This window comes from Mycetomoellerius zeteki, unplaced genomic scaffold (assembly GCF_001594055.1).
Source record: "Mycetomoellerius zeteki isolate Tzet28-1 unplaced genomic scaffold, Tzet1.0 scaffold612, whole genome shotgun sequence".
Classification (NCBI taxonomy): domain Eukaryota; kingdom Metazoa; phylum Arthropoda; class Insecta; order Hymenoptera; family Formicidae; genus Mycetomoellerius; species Mycetomoellerius zeteki.
The window spans coordinates 352876-373491 of NW_017257624.1; the positions used below are offsets into that span (position 1 = coordinate 352876).

At 33.7% G+C, this 20616-nt stretch overlaps 4 protein-coding genes across 4 annotated transcripts in view; 2 read left to right on the forward strand and 2 right to left on the reverse strand.

The window, feature by feature from the left end:
* LOC108728420 (cdc25-like protein phosphatase twine) overlaps positions 1–8856 on the forward strand; it is a 67062-nt gene extending 58206 nt beyond the window's left edge. The window contains exons 4-5 of the mRNA XM_018456977.1: positions 5344–5497; positions 7013–8856. Coding sequence (XP_018312479.1) covers positions 5344–5497; positions 7013–8605 — 1747 coding nt within the window. The 3' untranslated portion in view covers positions 8606–8856. The remainder of the gene's footprint in view (positions 1–5343; positions 5498–7012) is intronic.
* A 2523-nt stretch (positions 8857–11379) lies between these two features.
* LOC108728401 (uncharacterized) lies at positions 11380–14808 on the forward strand. The gene is made up of 3 exons (XM_018456931.1): positions 11380–11794; positions 12667–12881; positions 14307–14808. Exons 1-3 carry the CDS (start codon positions 11493–11495, stop codon positions 14750–14752), a joined length of 963 nt encoding a protein of 320 aa, XP_018312433.1. The 5' UTR covers positions 11380–11492; the 3' UTR covers positions 14753–14808.
* A 326-nt stretch (positions 14809–15134) lies between these two features.
* On the reverse strand, positions 15135–17609 carry LOC108728402 (uncharacterized). Its single transcript, XM_018456932.1, has 3 exons — positions 17333–17609; positions 15542–15674; positions 15135–15232 (listed from the first exon to the last, which is right to left on the reverse strand). The coding sequence occupies exons 1-3, from the start codon at positions 17606–17608 to the stop codon at positions 15204–15206; spliced, it is 438 nt and encodes a 145-aa protein (XP_018312434.1). The 5' UTR covers position 17609; the 3' UTR covers positions 15135–15203.
* Positions 17610–18384: 775 nt separating this feature from the next.
* Sou (required for meiotic nuclear division 5 protein souji) lies at positions 18385–20517 on the reverse strand (the record flags this gene model as incomplete). The annotated part of the gene is made up of 6 exons (XM_018456924.1): positions 18385–18981; positions 19076–19230; positions 19318–19420; positions 19496–19794; positions 19875–20012; positions 20234–20517. Coding segments are annotated over 6 exons (1043 nt in total), but the record flags the coding sequence as incomplete, so codon positions are not given.
* Between the last annotated feature and the right edge of the window lie 99 nt (positions 20518–20616).

Below are 20616 nucleotides of genomic sequence, written 5' to 3' on the forward strand. Positions count from 1 at the left end.
ACCCTAACACATGAAAAATCATTTGTTAAATTTTCCCAATATCCTTTTTGTTGATAGATATTATATGAATTCTTTCTATTGTAACATCCGTCCGTCCATCCATCCGTCCGTCCATCCGTCCGTCCATCCATCCATCCATCCATCCATGCATACATACATACATACATACAGTGCTCGGCTGGAGCGCCGATGCTGATAAACTAATTATTTTTCATGTGTTAGGGTTAGCAACAAAATCGGAAACGGGTATATTTCGATAGTATATGTTCCAAGGAACATTTTGATACCAAAAACTTGCGAGTAACAAATTCTATACATGTAAATTTTGGTCATAACGTTGCGACGCGCGACAATGCAGTTTTGATTATTTATCGGAATTTGTTTAACAATGTGATTTTTTCGATATTTCTTTGCACTATCCTAGAGCAACAAAAAAGCAACAAAATCTGGTGCATTTGTTTTTTTGATATCGCAGCTCTATATACATTTTTTCATTATGGGGGGGGTCCAGCTTTATATTAACCTGGACCCCCCCATTTTTTTTTATTGCTACTAAACGGTTGGAGCAACAAAATTCGCTCTAGAGCAACTAATTAGCAACAAAAGAGCACTAAATTTTTGACCTATCGCGAATTTGATTTTCGATGGTGGGGGGTCCAGGTTAATGGGGGTAACGAATCTTGAGATTTGAGAAACAACTATGAATTCGGGCTTTATACTCGTATAAGTCGTATACACGTTATTATATATATCTCATCTGATTACATATACCTATATCTCATCAGCGGGCGACGTATTTAAAAAAAGAAAACTATCTGATCGTTTTGGGACATCTTGTATTATAAAAGCTGATCAGGGGATGTAATTGGACAAATTATCTGATAAAGTCATTTTTTTATCTAATTTTATGGATTATACGGTTTTATATACAATAAAATACTCTCTCCGTTGTTTATATTTGATAGAAACTATATTAAATTTAGTTTATTGTATATATAGAATCGTTTAATCCATGATATTTTTCGATCGAAAAATGATCGAAAAGATTCGATTTTATCGGATAATTTGAGCGGACAATCCGCTCTCTTATTTAATGATAAATTTCCGATCAGAAATATATGCATGTAGACAATCGATCGGAAAATTATATTATTGGATTATCCGTCTAAAAAGTAACAATCGGATATTTTTTATCGGACATCGATTTATTTCCAATCGATTTATTTCCGTTGGTGTTTGGTTGGATTTTTTGTCCGATGAAAATGATCGTAAATATCCGTTTGTTACATTTTGGAAGGATAATTCGTTTATTTTTATCGGAAAAAGCCTGGAAAGTTTTTTCAGTGTACGTTTTTCTTCTCTCTCTCTCTCTCTCTCTCTCTCTCTCTCTCTCTCTCTCTCTCTAAAAATTAACGAGTTGGCCAAACTTTTCGAAAGCATTCTTCATAAAAGAAGCATTCACTTATGACAAGGTAAATGGAAACTTGCTGGCTGTCGTAAAGGAGGCATTGCAGTGTCACTGCGCTTGGCTTAGCACCGAAATACTACCGTGTCTCCAGACTTTGCATTTGAGGAAAATATGTTCGGCCACCCGCGGACGACTAGGCAACTTTAGAAGCTGTATATTTCTTTTTACAAACGCCTTTTACATTGAAAAGACATTTTTCTTGAGCCTTTTACATCGAAAAGACGTTTTATCTTGAGCCTTGAAATATTTGCATGCTTTCGTATTAGGTCTCATACTTTGTTCAACACGTGCTCCATTATAATTAATGTGTTTATTGTTTTAATGTACGCAGGATATTGAAGTAGCTATTCTTTCCTGTATATTTGAATCAGGAACCTGGGCCGAAAGGTCTTTTCGGTTCGGTTCCGATTCAATAAAATAATCAAATAAATGTTCCGGTTTCAGTTTCGGTTATTTTTTACCAGTGAAGAAAACCGAAACCGTAAAAATTACGGTTTTTAACGGTTTTTTTTTTCAGTTCTACTTACTCGTTTTTTTCTATTTATTTTTAAATTTCTATTAAGAAGAGGGCAGGGGAGGAGAAAGAGAGAAAGAGAGAGCGTGTTCACCCGTTCAATCTAGAGAGCCTAGTCGAAGAGAGGCGTCAACTGATCACGTAACTCTGAACAAAAATTACGTAAACATTATTTTAAGCAAATTTCTCTTGGTCCTTTCTTATAACTTATTTTATTCTTATAGATAGATCTCACTTATTTATACATACTCTCTAAATCTGAATCAGTGGATAATCACTGATATCAGTGCCAAATATGCCACTGGTAATCAATGAATGAAATGTGAGATCCCTAGCTGATCTTTATTATGTGATCTAACCACTTTGTTTTAGTGCATAAATTCAATAAACATGGAAAATTGGAAGATTGAAATTAACATGTAAATATCAGTATTTTAGTTACATAATGCTCGAACATTCTTCCTTTTTTAATTGAACTTCACTGATTATCAGTGCCAAGTATGCCACTGGGTAATTAGTGACTATCCACTGATTCAGATTTAGAGAGTAAAGTCATATGTATTCTTGAATTTCGTGACTTAGAATAAATTCTTGCAACATGTTGATAAGGAAGATCTAAATAAAAAAATGCTAGTATCTTAAAAAAAGTTTACATTAAATATGTCTCGCGATCCCGCTAGATTTCTTATCATATGAGGTGTTAGAGGTATTTGCATTCCGGTTGTTAAGAGAGCTAGTGATATACCGGATTGAACATTGGTGATTTCGACGAAGAATCAAAGATTAAGAATAAAGATAAAAGTCAAAAATTAAGAATCGAATAAAGAACCGAAAGAATCGTAAAATTTTACCAATTCGGTTAGTACGGTTTCGATATTAAACTTTATAAAATTTGAGTACGGTTTTGATTTCGGTTCACTAAAAAAAGGGTTCCGAAACAGTTTTCGGTTCCGATTCGGGTCCCTGATTTGAATTAATAAAAATAATTATTTAATTTGTTAACAAATAAAAAACGATGAAGAAGATAGAGATTTGCTCTTTGTAATTGTTGCAATTATTACTTCTTATTGTTTCTTTTCTACATATTGTTTTTTTCATCATATATTAGTTTTTTATTTTCTTTGTATTCCTTACTGTTCTCTCATTGTTTTCTTTACTTGTTCTTAGAGAGCTTTTGCTTTAAAACATTAATAAACACTTTTTATATATTTATCTTTCTCTCTCTCTCTCTCTCTCTCTCTCCCCCTTTCTTTGCATACATACACATAATTACATAAACGACACATAATTACGTAAAATACTACAACAGACTCTTGAATTGAAAATATACAAAGCCAAGAAGCTCGCTATCGAGAGTTGGCGCCCTTTCGCACGGGAAAAAAGGAACTATGCGAGAGTCACTGAGGAATGAGGGCGAGTTGGAGCGATCAGACAAGGATCGAATCCAACGTACACGTGTGTAGATAACGTGCACATATGTGCACTTGCGCGCGGAAATTTAACGATGCACACACGTGAGCGCGGCCCCCCACAGTGTACGATCGCCCTCGAAAGAAATTATTACGTCCCCCACCGTTGGCGGGCCCTTAAGAGCCCGGTCTGCGATTGGTCGTATTCGTTCCCCACTCTTACTCCGTACCCCACTATGCAACATATAAAACACGTGTGCAACGCAGAATTTCGTACAGTTCAATACTGTCCGGCGTTCGGGTTGTTTAGCTGGAATCTTTGGTCGATCGAATGTTTATTCGTTTTGTGAAAAAAAAAAGCAACAGTAGAGCTAGGTGAATATGGATTTGCCGGCTTTTTATCAGCCATTGCATACAAGGAATTTTTCAACAACCGTGAAAAATGTGAACGGAAGGTACGCATCGTGCAGGCATACCAGTTTTAAATAATGCAGTGTCGTGATATTTCGTGAAATGTTTATTTCGATCGATAGTGCTTGTTAACAACCTCTAAACTCTAATATTTTATACTTCGTGTAATTAGTTTTTCGGATGTGTTGATTGGCTCAAAGTACCGATTTTTTAAGAAGTCCCAAGTTTTCCAATCCAGAGAATTCAAGAAAAGTTTTTAACAAGTGAAATATTAATAAATATTGAAACGTTGCTGCATCTTGTAGGAGTTATATCTGTGCACTTGATTTGAAATTATGAAAATATGTACCTATTTTCTTTTAAATATAGCTTCTTGCATTATATCGGAAAGTGTTCTAGTTAGTGAAATATCAAAGGAAATAGTTTGTTTAAAAATAAAGATTTTGTAGTTCAACGATAAATAAACCAGTGTTTTAAATAAATGGCGAAAATAATTAGTGTTTTATTACCGATATTACTAACAATAAAATATCCTAGATATTCCACAAAACATTTCAAAGTGTCAAAATATTTCAGAGTATATTTCGAGGCGTTTTAGAAAATATAAGGAAGGAAATTGTAAGAAAGAAGCGTATTTAAGAATAAATACGAATTAAAATCAGGCCATAGGAGTCAACACGCAAGTTATTAGTAATGCGGAATTAAATGCCTGATTTTAATTCGTATTTATTTTAATAAAAGGAGTCTGATTTAAAAAATTTTCTACTAAAAGTTTTTTATGTAGTAGATTATTTTGTTGTTGTTTCGTATTTAAGAATATTTAATTAGATGTAGGACGAAATCCATAGACATTGCTCAAAATTTGACATGGTTAAGCAAGTACTTGAGATATCATGAACCAATTAGAGAACCATATTAGCATCTTAAAACGTTGTTTGAGATGGTTTTGAGATTAAGAACGGACTGTGGATACCGGCCTTAGTTTGGGGAATAGGTCTGTGATTTCCCGCGTCAAGTAGTCGTCTGGTAATCGCTGGTCGCCACGTGGTCGCAACGCGCGCATGTGCAAAATTTCCCGCTCAAATCTTGTTAAATTAGAAGGAAACATTAAATGATGCTGTGGGATTTTACGAGTGCAATCGTAACAGATTAGAATTTGAATAACTTCCAAGTAATCCTGAAAAAAGGAGGTATCTACTCACTCAAATTTTCGTATAGAATAAATTTGAAATCCGTTGGTAATGCCTTTTATAATCAAGATCATCAGCAATGCAACTTGCACAGAGCACTATTCGCGGAAAATTGAATCAATGACAATTGCACCTCACTACTCGCTAAAAATCGGATCAACACTTTATCTGCGAACTCACTGTCCGTATATTATTAACACTTATCTTCCATTCACGATTTCTTCCTGACGAAGTGTTAGACTTTCTTAGGTTAGGCTGATTAGATCGCATATTAAATTAATTTTGTAAATGCGATTTTATTTTACAATATGTATTCGTACAGCTTAATCGATTCCATTCGTATGCTTGCAGGTTTTTATTTCCAAAGGACAAGATTTGTCAAGATTCGAACGATTATGTTAACACATCGAATCCACGTGGCTGGCAAGAAGCTCTCGGAAAGAATGACTACAATAAAGAGAACTGTGGCGCTGCTAGTAATTTATATAGCCGCACACCTCAAAGAGTAAATGAGTTTAAAAATTATAAGAACATTCTCTAACAACAAGATATCCATACATATTTTATCAGACGCCGAATTCTCGTAGAATATTGCAATTTTTTCAATGATTTTTACGAAATGTAGAATGCTGTCTTGGCAACGTGTTTAATAAGGCTATGTTTTAAAAATTATTGCAATGCTAGAAAATCTATAATACACGTAACGTAAACTATAGATTTTCAATGCTAGCAGGAAATTTTGAAACACAGCATAAGATGATTTATCTATATTGGATCTGCATTCTAAAATTAACACAACAGTTCTTAACTTCAGTCTCAATAATTTTTTTAATAATAACGAACTTTACAGTATTAACAATGAATTTAATATTGTACTACACTGATAATACTTAACAACTCATTAACCTTTTCGTTACGAAGTAAGCTATCATACCATTGTCGCTATACAACACATTTACTGCGGGGAATAAAGTCTAAGTTTGTTATTTTGACACACTATACTACAATTTATTGATTCTTATATTTAAGTTATTAACGTATATTTTCAGTATATATTTATTATCAAAATTTTTAAAAAATTAATAACAATAGATCGTTCTATAAATACAATCTAACATAGAATATTTAATCTCTAATTTATTGTATAAAATTCTTTTTGCGATATTTTCTGCGTGATATAAGGTGTATATTAATATAAATTTGTGATGTCACACAAATAGTTGATTTTAAAACTTACATTAAATCGCGATATCGGCCGACAGATCTTTCAGCGATACCAAAATTTAAGCTACTCGGGGCTTGTCGCGAGATTTTTACACCTTCCATGCATATTCAATTCAATTCCGGATGTTGTACACGCATTCCGAGGTACGTATTACCATTTCCGCGATTAAGATCGAACGACAAGTCCAGCTCGCGTGCCGAATATGCATTGCACATCTGCTGCTTATCACCAGCGGGGTACATTGATTTTAACGTTGACGATTCACGCCGACTGATAGGGAGATAGTGGAATTCACGGGAAAGAAAGGAATAAAAGAGGAAGGAAATTATCTTCCCTTCCGTTACTCCGCGCATTGATATCTCTGGGTTTTTTTATAATACACGTGGCACCTTGCGACTGTGACTGCTGTCGATTGGCAGTTACCTTCCATGTATTTTCCTACCCTCTCTTACTTTCCTTCGGTGATCGCATCTATGACACACTTTCCTGTCTCTTTCCGGCCGTTCTTTAATAGTTAATCGATAAAAATCACCGGAAACAGATTTCCTTGTAAGGAACACGCAGTCGGCGATTCGGTTTATTTAATTTTATGGATGTCTGATAAAATATTGAGGACATTTCTTTCCTTCTTCTCTTTGCTCTTCTCTTTTCCATTATGTATATATTCATCTTCCTCAATTATTCTCAAGTCTTTGGACTTAGGAAATTTATTATAGCATATGTGCTTCTTACAAAGTTTTGTCTCTTTCTTTAAAAATCGCAGCGATTTTATTGTTTATTGTCGTATTCTTTCAGGTACACTATAAGAAAGTACGACAACCTTTGGAAACTTACGAGGAGAACAGTCAGGACAGCGGTCATCCAACGAGCCCTATCAGCGAAAAGGAGAATAAACGGCGCGAAATCTACGTCGAGAACTGCGCGATGTTGAGGAATGTACCTATGGAATATTCAATGTGTCCATTTGCTTCCAAATCTTCTCCAGTGCGTGGTCGATACAAGACCACGAGCTCAACCCTCTTACGTAGCTTGTCGTCAGGATACGATAGTATGGATGATGGGATCGTGAACGAGCTTAACGACATGGAGACCATGGACGAGGAAATGCAGCTACCGAGTGGCATCGCGAAGCTACTATCTGGCGACATAGTCGCCCCCGAGGCACCGACTGACTACGACGTCTCGACGACCCCTGATTTCTCCAGGACTATGTCATCTAAAGTTAAAAAATGGTTGTCGGTACAGAGCGGTATATACAAACGGAATATCAAGACGATATCGCCGCCGTTGGTGGGATCGTCGCCGCTGATGAGATCGCCATTACTTGCGGGGACGCCGTTGATGGTGAGGACGCCGTCGATGGTGAGGACGCCGTCGATGACGAAATCATCGCCGTTGGAAAATATGCCGCCTCTATCAAAAATCCGCACTTGCCTGTTTCGCTCGCCGACGGCAAGCTGCTCGAAAAGGACAATGATGAGAACATACAGCTACGACGAAGCCACAGCGCCTTATTACAGATTACAAATGGAAATCTCACCGCATTCCGCCAGGTCTTACAAACGGCCGTCGGAAGACCTGTTAGAGAACGAAGCGTCGATATTAAAAAGATCACGCAAGTCCAACAATTTGCGTCTCGACATAACACCTGTATCGGCGAGACGCTCGAGTACCTCGACGCACTCACACTCTCTGCAGAGAAGTCTATCAGAAAAGACAGGCCTGACCGAAACACATACAAATATCAAGTGGGCGATCCATCGCAGCATCACTGACTCCGATCTCATCGGTGACTTCAGTAAGCCGTGTATACTGCCGCTCACGAGCGGCATGCATGAGGATCTAAAAACAATCACATCCGACACATTAGCAGCGCTCTTACGTGGCGAATTTTCCGACCGTATTGATTGTTATACAATCATCGATTGCCGATATCCGTATGAGTACGAGGCAGGTCACATCGCGGGAGCAATGAATATTTACAATATGGATCTTATCCAACAGATTATGCTCGATCATCTGGTCGACACCGTTCCGAAGATCCAGCTTGATACCGATAAACGCAAAATAATCGTGTTCCATTGCGAATTCTCGTGGGAGCGCGGGCCGAATCTCTTGAGGTTTTTACGCGGACTGGATCGCGCGTGTAACAAAGAACACTATCCGGCACTGTATTATCCGGAGATGTATCTCTTGCTTGGGGGCTACGAGAAATTTTACAGCGAGCAGAAGGAGTTTTGCTCGCCGCAGGATTACAAACCGATGAAGCATCCCAATCACGAGGAGGAATGCCGATTCTTTCGTAGCAAGTGCAAGAGCTGGCAGGCGGAGAAGACCAAAAGGATCAACCAGGCAGTGCGAACAAATCTCGAGCGTTTTGCCTTTTAAACAGATATTCGTCTTTCTTTATCTGCATTTAATCTAATTTTTAAGGCTCAGTCTATTATTCTCTCTCCCGTCGTACTAGTCGTGAATCATTAGACGTTGAACGTCCTCAGAGACGGTCGGGATATCAAACACGCGCGCGCCATGCGCGTCGCTAAAGTGCAAACGGCGTAAAGAGATTAGTTTATTATTATTTTTTAAATTTTCGGTTGCTCTTTGCGCTATATAATTTGACTGACACGAGGAATTTTCTACGAGTGTCTTACACATGATGTATATGTAAATGTGTCATTCGATCATATTTAGATTCTAATCGATCTTTTAATACTTAAGTATAGTAATTTAGCAGCTTATTTACGAGCGAGATCGATTAGAATTTATATCTAGATTGTATTTCCAATAGTGACAATTTAGGCTATGGCGATATATCGTTGCGGCTTTCCGTACACATCCCACCGAGATCGAAATTTGTACATAAAAATTACATTATATCGGGTAGAATCATATACTTTGCGTCATTCTGTAATTAAGGACATTCTGTAATCAAACAATGCAATACATCCACGTGTCGACTCGAGGAATAGCAGGGTAATCAGATGGGCATAATGTCGTGAACGTACGTTAGAAATTTCTTTTTTCATGTCGTGTAACACCTCGGGTGGTATCTAATTGTATATATAGGATATACGATTGAGGCTTCAACGACTTAATCACATCGATCTCTGTTTTTTTCTGTCGGTATTGCTTTGCCAAGTTCTCTAAAGCAAACATTTACGGTCGACTTTGAAAATTGCATAAAGTGTTACCAATTCGTTGTTGCAATTTGATGAAAATGTATTATTAATATACACACAAAAGATTAATCCATAAATACTCGCGTGAGATTAACGTGATTCATGTTTCTTTCGATTGATTTTTTTTTAAAGAATGAAACAACCTATTTTACGCACACTTCGTTGAAAGAATTTAACTTTTAAGAAGCATAAAAAATCTACTTTTTTTTCTCAAACTTCTCTTCAAGAAATTGGAGAGATAAAGAGAGAGAACTTCTTTTACCGCGCAAGTACTTTAGGGTTAATCGTAAGAGGAACACAAATTAATTACGTGAAATTTTTCTATTGCGCCAAGTGATGCAAATGCTATTAAATGTGCAAATTTTTTTGTTGTTACATTGTAAAAATTATTTTTACGTTACATAGATAAATATTTACGCCACGCAATGCAAATACGAGGAATTTTTTTATTTTTCTCCACTTCTTATCAGTTTACCAAGAATTGTACACCTCTTTCATCATATATATCCCTCCTTTTTCTCAATAAGTTCCCTGTTTCCAACCTACTATGAAGGATCATAATACTACCCAGATAGCACATAATATTCATAAAATATTTACAAAATATTTATAAATATTTATAAGACTTATTTGAAATATTTTTGTAAATATTTTTGTGGTCTTAGATTACACAGATCATAAACATTTATGTAAATATGAAATTATTGTAAATGTTGTAGTAAATGCTATGAAAGTACTTAATAAGACATTAGAATCCAAGTAAAAAATAGTTACTATAAAATATTTATATTCATCATAAATATATATATATATATTACATAAAATATTTATATAACATTTCAAAAAATGAATAGTAATAAATATTTATCATAAATATTCTGTGTTGTCTGGGTATGCGACAATTTAATATCCCTCTCGAGGAGCAGAAGACGCACTTTTTATGGAAATCACGAATAGTATCCCTTCTATAGCTCAGTCAGAAATAGTTTCTTGAAAAGACATTTTTTAATATTTTTAGTGTAAATCTGTGATACATCTTATACCATCAAGGCACTAATTTCTGGTCAGTCCCTAATTTCTGATCAGTTTAGTGAATAAATTATTTTATTGCATTTGCTGTCACAAATATTCATTTTCAAAAAAATATTTATAATAAAAACTGAACATAGAGAATTACTAAGTGTAAATATGAAAGTTTCAATTGAACGCATTTTTATGACAATAAATTTATCAAGATAAACGTTTGGGCGAGACGCCTGTGCCGCCATCTGTTACGGTCGGGCGTAAGCAACGTCCCGTGTTTCATCAGGTTGGTTATTTGCACGTATTTAACGAAATAAAGGTAATAATGAAGGTAATAATACATATTTCGTTCAGAGAAAAGTTTATTAATAGATGTCATGAAGAAAAAGAATATTTTGCAATGTTTAACTCGAAAAAGATCTATCTATAGATCATCACGAATCTATAGATCTATAGACCATCACGGATCTATCTATAGATAGATTTTTAAAGATATACTTTATTATTCTGTTAATAATTTGATTTTAATTAAAGGCATATGTAGAATAAATATTCTTATATAATTTTCGTTTCTATGTAATAAAATATAATAGGGAGTGATACTAAAAATATTCTTCGATCTATAATGTCCGTTTCTACCAATGCAGTAGTTTAATTTTAATCTTGGTTTATACCAATCATGGCTCTGTAAAATAACTGTTACGATTTATTTAAAATAAAAAATATAAAATAGATTCGGGAAACTTATTTAAAACACTAAATATGAAATATTGTTGAAATTTAAGAGTAGCACGAATATAGGTATTCAAATATAAGCGAGAATTATTAAAGCAAGATTGTTGGACCAATCAAAATGCGGCTTTCTGATGTCGCGACTTTGATTAGAGAGTCTCTAGGCCGGTGTAGTATGAATTTGCACTCATTTTATTTCTAAGAAACAAAATGGAAGCGCACAATTTATCTCCGAGATCGGTTTCTTTCATCAGGACATAACGTAAAATGATCTATTTGATAGCGATATTTCTTGTAAATTCTATATTCGATTAAATTTGTTTAAAAAAAAAACGAAAGCAATGGATGATAAGCGCGTCTCTTCGACGGAAATAGCGTCTGTCGTCTTGAACGATGCGCCTCAAGATTCAAAATTTCCAAACTACAAAATTCACAAATGTCACTCGGAGAAATGTGACAACACGCGGAATGAAGAAAGTATACAAGACGTGATCGATCGCGAAAATGTACCCTCGATTTATATCGAGACGTCGGACGAGGACGACGTATCCGAGAGATTTTCGGGTGATGTCGAACGAACGGAAACCCAACTTTCATTCACGACAAATCTAAGATCATCCGTCGGCTGTGGAAGAGAATTCGCGTATTGTATTCTTGCTGTGAATTATAATTTTTGAAAGAGAAATATTTTGAAAACAATCTATTTTCTATCTCTTAACAAAAATTACGGGGACAATTTTACTTACTATATGTGAAAATATTTCGTAAAAGCGAAAAAAGAGATGTTTGCTAATTATGTTTCGTATAATATAAAGAAATAATAAGACATTGAACTAATTAATCATTAATATTCATAATATTTAAAAGAAAAGTCTTACTTCATAATTGTTTTGCTCAGAATTAACAAAAATATATCAATTATATATACTGTCGCTGTGCCATCTTCTTAATTCGAAAATTAGCAATGTAATAGTAGTATAAACATTTGTGTGTAAACTATATTAAAATATCTTTTTTAATAAAGAATAACATTTGCAGTTGATAGAATAAATTCGTGAAATATATCGAAAATTTCCCTTGTGTTCTGATAATCAATAAATATATTTGAAACTGAATTATGTCTAACCAGATTACAAAACAAAGACAACTGTCGAATTGAAATGAATATTATTTTATTCTATTTTCAAATAAAAAGAGTTTTCGGTATATTTCACAATGTATATGTATCAAATGCAAATTTTGTTTTATTAAAAAATATTTCTATTTTACGTCATCAATCTGAAGATTCACACCGATTAGGAACCTTAATTAAATTAATTAAATTTTTTCAACAATTTCATATTTAACAATATTATTAAATATGTGTATCATTATAAATACTATAAACAAAAAATACAATTTATGCGATAAAAAATACTCGAATAAGAGTATAAAAATGTCAAGGTTTCTTTATGATTTTAACTCTTTCTTAATCGAAATAAAATTATTTATCAGAAAGAAAATTACTTCATTTAGGTCTATCCTTCACGAACGTGCTCAGAAGCTCTGGTCGGAGATGATGAGCCTTCGGGAAAAACTGAACAAAGAAATGGCTCTTTGGAAAAAGGAGAAAGAGGAATTTCAGTTTTTACGCGAAAGAAGCGATGCTCTTGCGTTTGAAGAAGCAACAGCCGCTGCGCGTGTCGCAGCCGCGGCTTATGCTGTTGAATCGCCACTCTCAAGCGATTTAGGTAATGATTAGCAATTATCAATCAGTAATTTGTACTCTTTGATTCATTTCTTATAAAACGAGTGAATTAAAAGAGTAAAAATATATTTTGGAAAATTATAAATAATTCATTCTTATTAAATGAATGAACCTCTTAGACACACAACGTTAGATTCTTAAATAAGTTTTTAGAGTAATGAATTTATTTTAATATTATTAAGACTCTTGTTTATTCACTATTGCTATCTTAGATATTTTTATATTAAAATATTTTTTATAAGAATTTTTATTACTTATTCTTTCGTTGCTAATGTCACAATCTGAATGGAGAACAGAGGTTTAAGTCTATCTGCTTTTTTATTTCCTTATCCACTTGATTTAATCTCCACATTGGAAAAAAGTATATTAAATTAATTTTAATAAATATTTATTTAAATATTTTTTATTTGAATTGCCAATTATTAAATATTTACTAAAAAGAAAATGATAGTTAAGGGATAACACCTACGTAATCGGCTGTAAATAAGATCTATATTTGGGAATTTTTTTTTAATGAATCGTGCTATTAAAAAATGAATTTTATAACTTTATTAAGCACATAAAAAAGTACAAAAAATAATTTTTTCAAAATTTTATTTATCAAAATGGCGGATCTGCAGCGTGATGGAGACAGTCGAAATAGCATGGTGTTCCGCGGCTAACAGCACAAGTGTCGTAATTTTTGGTTTAGAACAAAAAAACAAATATTTTTATTTTCTTTACTCAAATATCTACAGAAATACGTAGCCGTTTTTTTAAATATTGATTTTTGACGAAATGGCGGAAGTACAAACAAAAAGTTCCATTTTCGTCAAAAAATAGTCGAGTAAAATCAGCTGTAACTTAAAAAATTTTTAACTTATAAAAAAAATTCTACGTATTTCTTTAGTGTAGGATTTATTAGATTTATTTATTCTGTACGTCTCCCACAGGGAGTCTACATTAGACGATGGCGTAGCTTAGACTAACTGGTCGGCATTATTAAATACTGTGAAAATTTGAAGTAAATAGGTTAAAAATTATTTGAGTTCTACTGCTAGAGCCAATTTAAAAAATACTGTTTTGAGAAAACGCGTTTCAAGTTTTGAATGTGAATACTTTTAAGTTAACAATTGAATTTTTAGGAGCCTGTAACTTTCGAAAAAAAATTATGTATCACAATAAAACCACTTACACTTTATTTTTGAGATCCTAAAGTGTATTTTAAAAGGAAAAAAAATCGATTTTTTGAAAATTTTACATAGGTGTTACCCCTTAACTTGATTAATAAATATATTTTATATCTTATTTATATTTAGTAAATATTTAGTTAGTACTATTCTCAAACAAATAATTTATTAAGATTTAGTATATATTTTTAGTGCACCCGTTTAAAATTTATAATAACGTTTATGCGATGAATTTGTAGGTAACATCGTCGACTTTATGTCGGAACCGAATATCAGGGAACTCACGATACTTGAGTACGAGAAAAATCTCGCCAAATACCATGATCAACACTCCTTCGAGCAAGCTGAGCAACGTTACAACTCGTACAAACGCGCGCTTGTCGACGCCTACAAGCAGAAGTTGTCGGAGGTCGAGCGTCTCTGCGACGAGGAATTGGAGAACATACAGCAAAACGCAAGCTGCTTGCAGCCGTTCAAGGAGATTGCGTCGCAATGGTCCATCGATGAGAACGATCACGGTGATTCGCAGCACGATTGCGACAATCAATCCGAATTCACGGAGCCATCCAAAATCATCGAGACCAGTCCAGGCAACGACTGGTGCATATATGGAAAGATCGACAATGAGGTCAACATGATCCCGGAAATTCTGTCTGTCCGTTTCAAACAGGACGAAACAACATAAGAGCCATTCTGCTCTCTACTTTTATTAATGATTATTATTGTTAATATTATTTTATAATTATACACTGTACAACTTTATTTTATGTTCTTTATAATAGAATAAATTAAATCTCTCCTTTTTTTCTGTAGTCGAACAACGGCGACATCATAAATAGCATGGCAATTTGTTCTGACAGCAATTGAAGTCAATTAAACTTAATTTTTATGTACTCATATATTTGAGTCATATATATTATATATACATATAAAAATAGTATGCATATATTAAGTACTTTTAATCTGAATTTTATATTTTAGAATTTTTTCAGGACTATATCATTATATTTGTCTTAATAAATAATATCCAAATTCTGTCGCGACACATAATATTATAAATAAAAAAATGGATCTTTGGAAGATTTTTTGTTTAAATATTTCTTTATACAATTTGCAGGATAAAACAATTAAGAGAACTATTCTTCTTTGGCTTTATCATCGCAAACTGAAATCAGAAATATTTAAATTATACAAATAAATTTAATCGATTTTTTATGAAGTGTATCATTATAATGAACCCAGTGAGAAATGACAATGGAATCGACGTTGATTCCACTGTCATTTCTAACTGGGGAATGGCCTGAGCAGAAGGATTGTCTGTTAACTGTTTCCAACAAAGTCGTAAGTCATCGCACAAGGATCGATGTAAACGTATATGTCTTACGATTCTGTCGGATATAGTTACAATAATCCCTGCTCAGGCCCTTATGTTGTATTAATTTATCTATGATCGAGAAACATCGATATTAATTACCATCGTGCACTTTCCACGATCGACAAACATCATTTTGTTTAGTGTGGAGATACAGGTCTTCGATGTGAGACTTAGTTTTCTCCAATAAAATTTTACTCGATTCAATACGCTTTGCTACAGAAGCCAATTGCATCTAAACAAATAATAATAATAATCAATTCCAAATAAATTAAATAATTTTAAACTAAATTAATTAAACAATATTATTTTAGACCGTTTATGTGAGAACACAATCAATATTTAAAATGCCTATAATAGTCGAAGCTGAATCTTTAATGCTTAAATAATTAAATCTTGATTTACTAAATATACTATATATATGCAATTGCATATATAGTATATTTAGTAAATCAAAATTTAATTATTTAAGCATTAAAGATCCAGCTTCGATCGTTATAGGCATTTTTAATATTGATTAAATTAATTAACCAATATGTCCATACAACTACAGGGTGGGCCATCTAACGTTTTCAATTTCATTTAGCTGTAAAAATAAAACGCATTGGTATTTAAAAAAATTTTTTTTTGTATTCAAAAGAGTGCACTTTGACATTTAAGAATGGAACACAATTTCATTTAAATGACTTCCACGACTGGCCTTACAGTAGCCCATACGATGAACCCAATTTTGAAGTACTTTTTCGATTGTATGAGCTTGAATTTCATGAATGGCAACTTCAATCTCGTGTTTCAAGGCATCAATTGTCTCTGGATGATTAGCGTAACATTTATCTTTAACGGCACCCCACAAAAAATAATCCAATGGAGTCAAGTCACAGCTTCTAGGCGGCCAATTGACATCAGCATTTCGGCTGATTATTCGATTTTCGAAAACACCGCGCAAAAGATCGATTGTAACGTTGGCTGTGTGGCTCGTAGCGCCATCCTGTTGAAACCAAATGTCATCTGTGTCATCATCTTCAATTTCGGTAAACAAAAAATTGGCTAACATAGAGCGGTAACGCTCGCCATTGACTGTAACGGCGACTCCTTGCTGATTTTCGAAGAAAAATGGTCCAATGATGCCTCCAGACCACAATCCGCACCAAACGGTCACTCGTTGAGGATGCATTGGCTTCTCCATGGCGACGTGTGGATTTTCTGAGCCCCAGATCCGACAATTTTGTTTATTAACATAACCTCCGATGTGAAAATGAGCTTCATCTGAAAAGATGATTTTTCGGTAAAAATGCCCATCTTCGGCTAAACGATCTTCAACCCATTGGGCGAACCGGAAACGCAACGGATGGTCATGAGGCTTCAGTTCTTGGACTAATTGAACTTTGTAAGCCTTCATACCGAGGTCTTTATGCAAAATTCTCCTCAAAGAAGTGCGAGAAATGTTCAATTCTTGAGAACGATGACGAGTTGATGTTGATGGTTGTTCACTAACACTCTGAGCAACAGTGGCAATGTTTTCAGCTGTCCGCACTGTAGGAGCACGAGAACGTGTTGTTTTATCCAACAACGATCCAGTTTCACGAACTCGCTTCACAAATTGATTCACATACTGACTTGAAGGCACGTTTTGTTTACCAAAAATTTTTTGTAATTTTCTTACAGTTTCAGTAGAAGACTCACTATTTTGGAAATATGTTTTCAATATTTCCCACTTTTGTTCAAGCGAAAAGCGACTCATTTTGTAAATGTCAAACATAAAACTAACTTTCTCTCATAACACGGATGATGTAAGTGTTGCCAAAATCAAAGTAATCGGTAGTTGAAATTGAAAACGTTAGATGGCCCACCCTGTATTTTGTGTTTCACGATTTTAAATCATTTTGCACTTACATCGATTTCCGTAGGCTTCGTTGACAACTGTTTATTATTCGTGAATTCGTCAGAGATGCTCGCCAAAAATGAAAACGGTTGTTGCGGGTTTTCCATAATTCTGCGTAGAGAGGCTTGCAATTCCTCGAATGACATTTCATCAACATTATATAGAGAAACTGTCTTTTTCAACTTGGAATCACGTTCCGTGATTTCTTTTCGAATTGTAGAGTTTTGATTTAATTTACTGACGATATTTCGCTTTGTACTTTCATGAATTGATAATTTATCAATCATAGAGGGCAATACCTCAACAGGATCAATCTTTTTATCAAAGGTTCGACGATTTGCAGATCGTACAGGCGGCAAGATCGATGATCCAGATTTGACTCGAAGAATAACAATGAAATATTTTCATATTAATCATCTTTTACTTCCTAAGTCGAGAAATTTTGATGGATACAAATGTATATATTAGTATTAGCTTACCTTTAGAATTCTTCATGTCACCAAAGATTTCACGTATACTAAAACTATATGTATTTAAAAAAATTATGTGGCAGTTATGTAGATTTCTTCGCGAGAAATGAAGACCGAAGGCATTTTAGCGTTTCTCCTCAATACTTATTAAATTCGGTGAGCAAGTCTTATCAGATTTTGATTATTTTGAACAAACGATTAGTTGCAGTAACTGTATGTGTATGTCTTATTCTTGATGTTTGATCGATATCATTTGCATATAGAATAAGCGAGTGTTCCGCCGATAAGTGTTCCGTTGATCCAAAATTCTCTTTTCTTTTTAAATTTTTTTTACAAACATAATATATAATAAGAATAGATTGCGTATTTCTATAAAGTGGTTATTGTTTTAGAAATATTTTTCTACATCTATAGTTTTTTTATAATAAAATTTCGATATCAATTTTTTTATTTACTGTTCAATATATTTCTCATTTAATTATTTATCTTCATCGGAATTGATGAATATTTTAAAATATGATGCAAGAAATGAATGCGAAAGCACAAATTTACAAAATGATCTCTTCATTTTATTATAGGCAAGCTAGTACATACAATCGAAATAAGAAACGGATGAATTTATGAAGAACTTGTAACAAATCTGTTAGGCGTCGTTAGACACATTCATGGCTTTTAAGTCATCACTCGCGTACAAAGCTGATGTCACTTATACACTAAAGTAATATATATAAATTATCTACCAACAATATGTCATTATGTAATTAGAAGTACCTTATGAATAATAAAACTATCACAGTTCCTCCGTTTTTCTTTCGATATCTAAAAATCAGTTCCCTTAAAAAGCGAATTGTAATTAACAAACTTATATCTGCATTTAAAAAGAAAATAGATGATCGATCTCGATATTACTATCAATAGAAATTTCAATAATGAAAATTTTTGACACAAAATATAAATTTACAATTTTTCAATTATCGCATGTAATTCGTTCTTTTGCATTCCACATCCATTACAAAGAAACTGCAAAACTAGCTTTTTTACATGTGTATATAGTTCTTATACACACATACACACATTATATATATATATGTATATATTACTATATGTATAGGTAGTATATCACAGCTTAAAAGTAAATAAGTCTCGCATCTTCGGGATTCTGCTCCGCTGGGCAGTACGGGCATTTCAACCTGGAAATAAATTGATTTCTTTTAAAAAGTGACTTTAAATCAGCACTTAGAAACCATCAACGTACTCCAGCCTTGCCGCATATATAACACCTACTTATTTGCATTGGCAAGCTTGTTCAATGCGTCTCGAGAAATGACGTGACCGCAAACCAGTTTCATCGGCGGATTGTTCTCTGTGCTTTGTTGCCTAAGTATAGGACAGGCGAAAACTGAATGGTAACGGCTCTGTTTTCCCAGGTCTATTTCGATCTGCACGAAAGAGAACGATGTTTTGAATCTTTAATATTTATACACATATATTTAATTATATATACGACTTCGTGCCCTTGTACTTACAGGCAATTCATCTTTACCGTTCCAGATACCGGTAACTTGTCTCTGTTGCATGACTTGCTTAATGTTCAATAGTGCAGGTAGTGCAGTGCATCCTGCGTTGATACTGCAAATGAACAACAAATCATTGTTGATATTTTGCTAAATTCTTCTTAATTATGAACATATAAATCATATGTACCAAACAGATAATGGACTATCCACACTTAAGCCTAGTAATGTACATGCTTCTTTAGTAAAAACATCGTGTATCTCGAGCCATAAAGTTGGATCTAATAAATGACTATAGGGAGATGACTGGATCCCATGTGGCAAATAAAGTAATGTTCCCATTAAAGATTGCACTTCTTTTTCGTAACGTCCGACGAATTGCGTGAGATTTTGGCGGGCGTATAATATTGCTTCTCTCTGCTTACTAGGACCTTGTTGAACTAATCTTATAAAATGTAATCTGTGTAGCTTAAACTCGAGAGAAGAATTCTGAAAGGAAAATTTACAATATGTGTGTTACACACCAATAATATAAAGTAGACTATATACATTCACGAATCAGACATTACCTGTGCTAAAAGTGCTTCTCTGTGTTTTTTAGCCCACTCTAATGCCGGTTCGAGATTTCTCTGTTTTAGACAATCTAATATATAGTTCAATTCTGTGAATGGTTCCTTTCTACCTTCATCGGTTTTGATACCAGCTTCCTATAAATATTACCAGTTACATTATTATATGCAATTATATGAATACAAGAAACATGCACTTAAAGTAGTTTGACATTGCAGAATTGAAAATAAGCAAAGCGATTAACACATCAATTATACATCTATATTACATATATTAATTTGAATAATATTCAGATATATGCAATAATTTTGAATTAAGTAAAATAAATTAAATACAGATTTGATTAAAAGAAACTTACTACTGCTAATTCATCGGCAATATCTAACATCCCTTGACGATAAAAATGTTGACAGATTATTTGATTCAGAAGATGAGATTTCTCAGGTCCAGAAAATACATCTTCCCTGCTGGTACTAGCAAAATCAGCAATGAAATTTCTGTCTATTGCCTTGCCAACTTTGGACACTGTACTGTGCAGATCGCGATGATCTGTTGCTAATCTTTGTACAGTATCACGTACTTTCGTCATTGCTTGTTTTAACATTTGTACTTGAGCAGCTGTTAGTTCCTGATTAGGTGGTGCTAATAATAAAAGTATATTAAAATCAAAGTTGATTATACATTTGTTTTATAAAAGAATAAATATATAAATATTATATATTTACTAATTATATATATTCA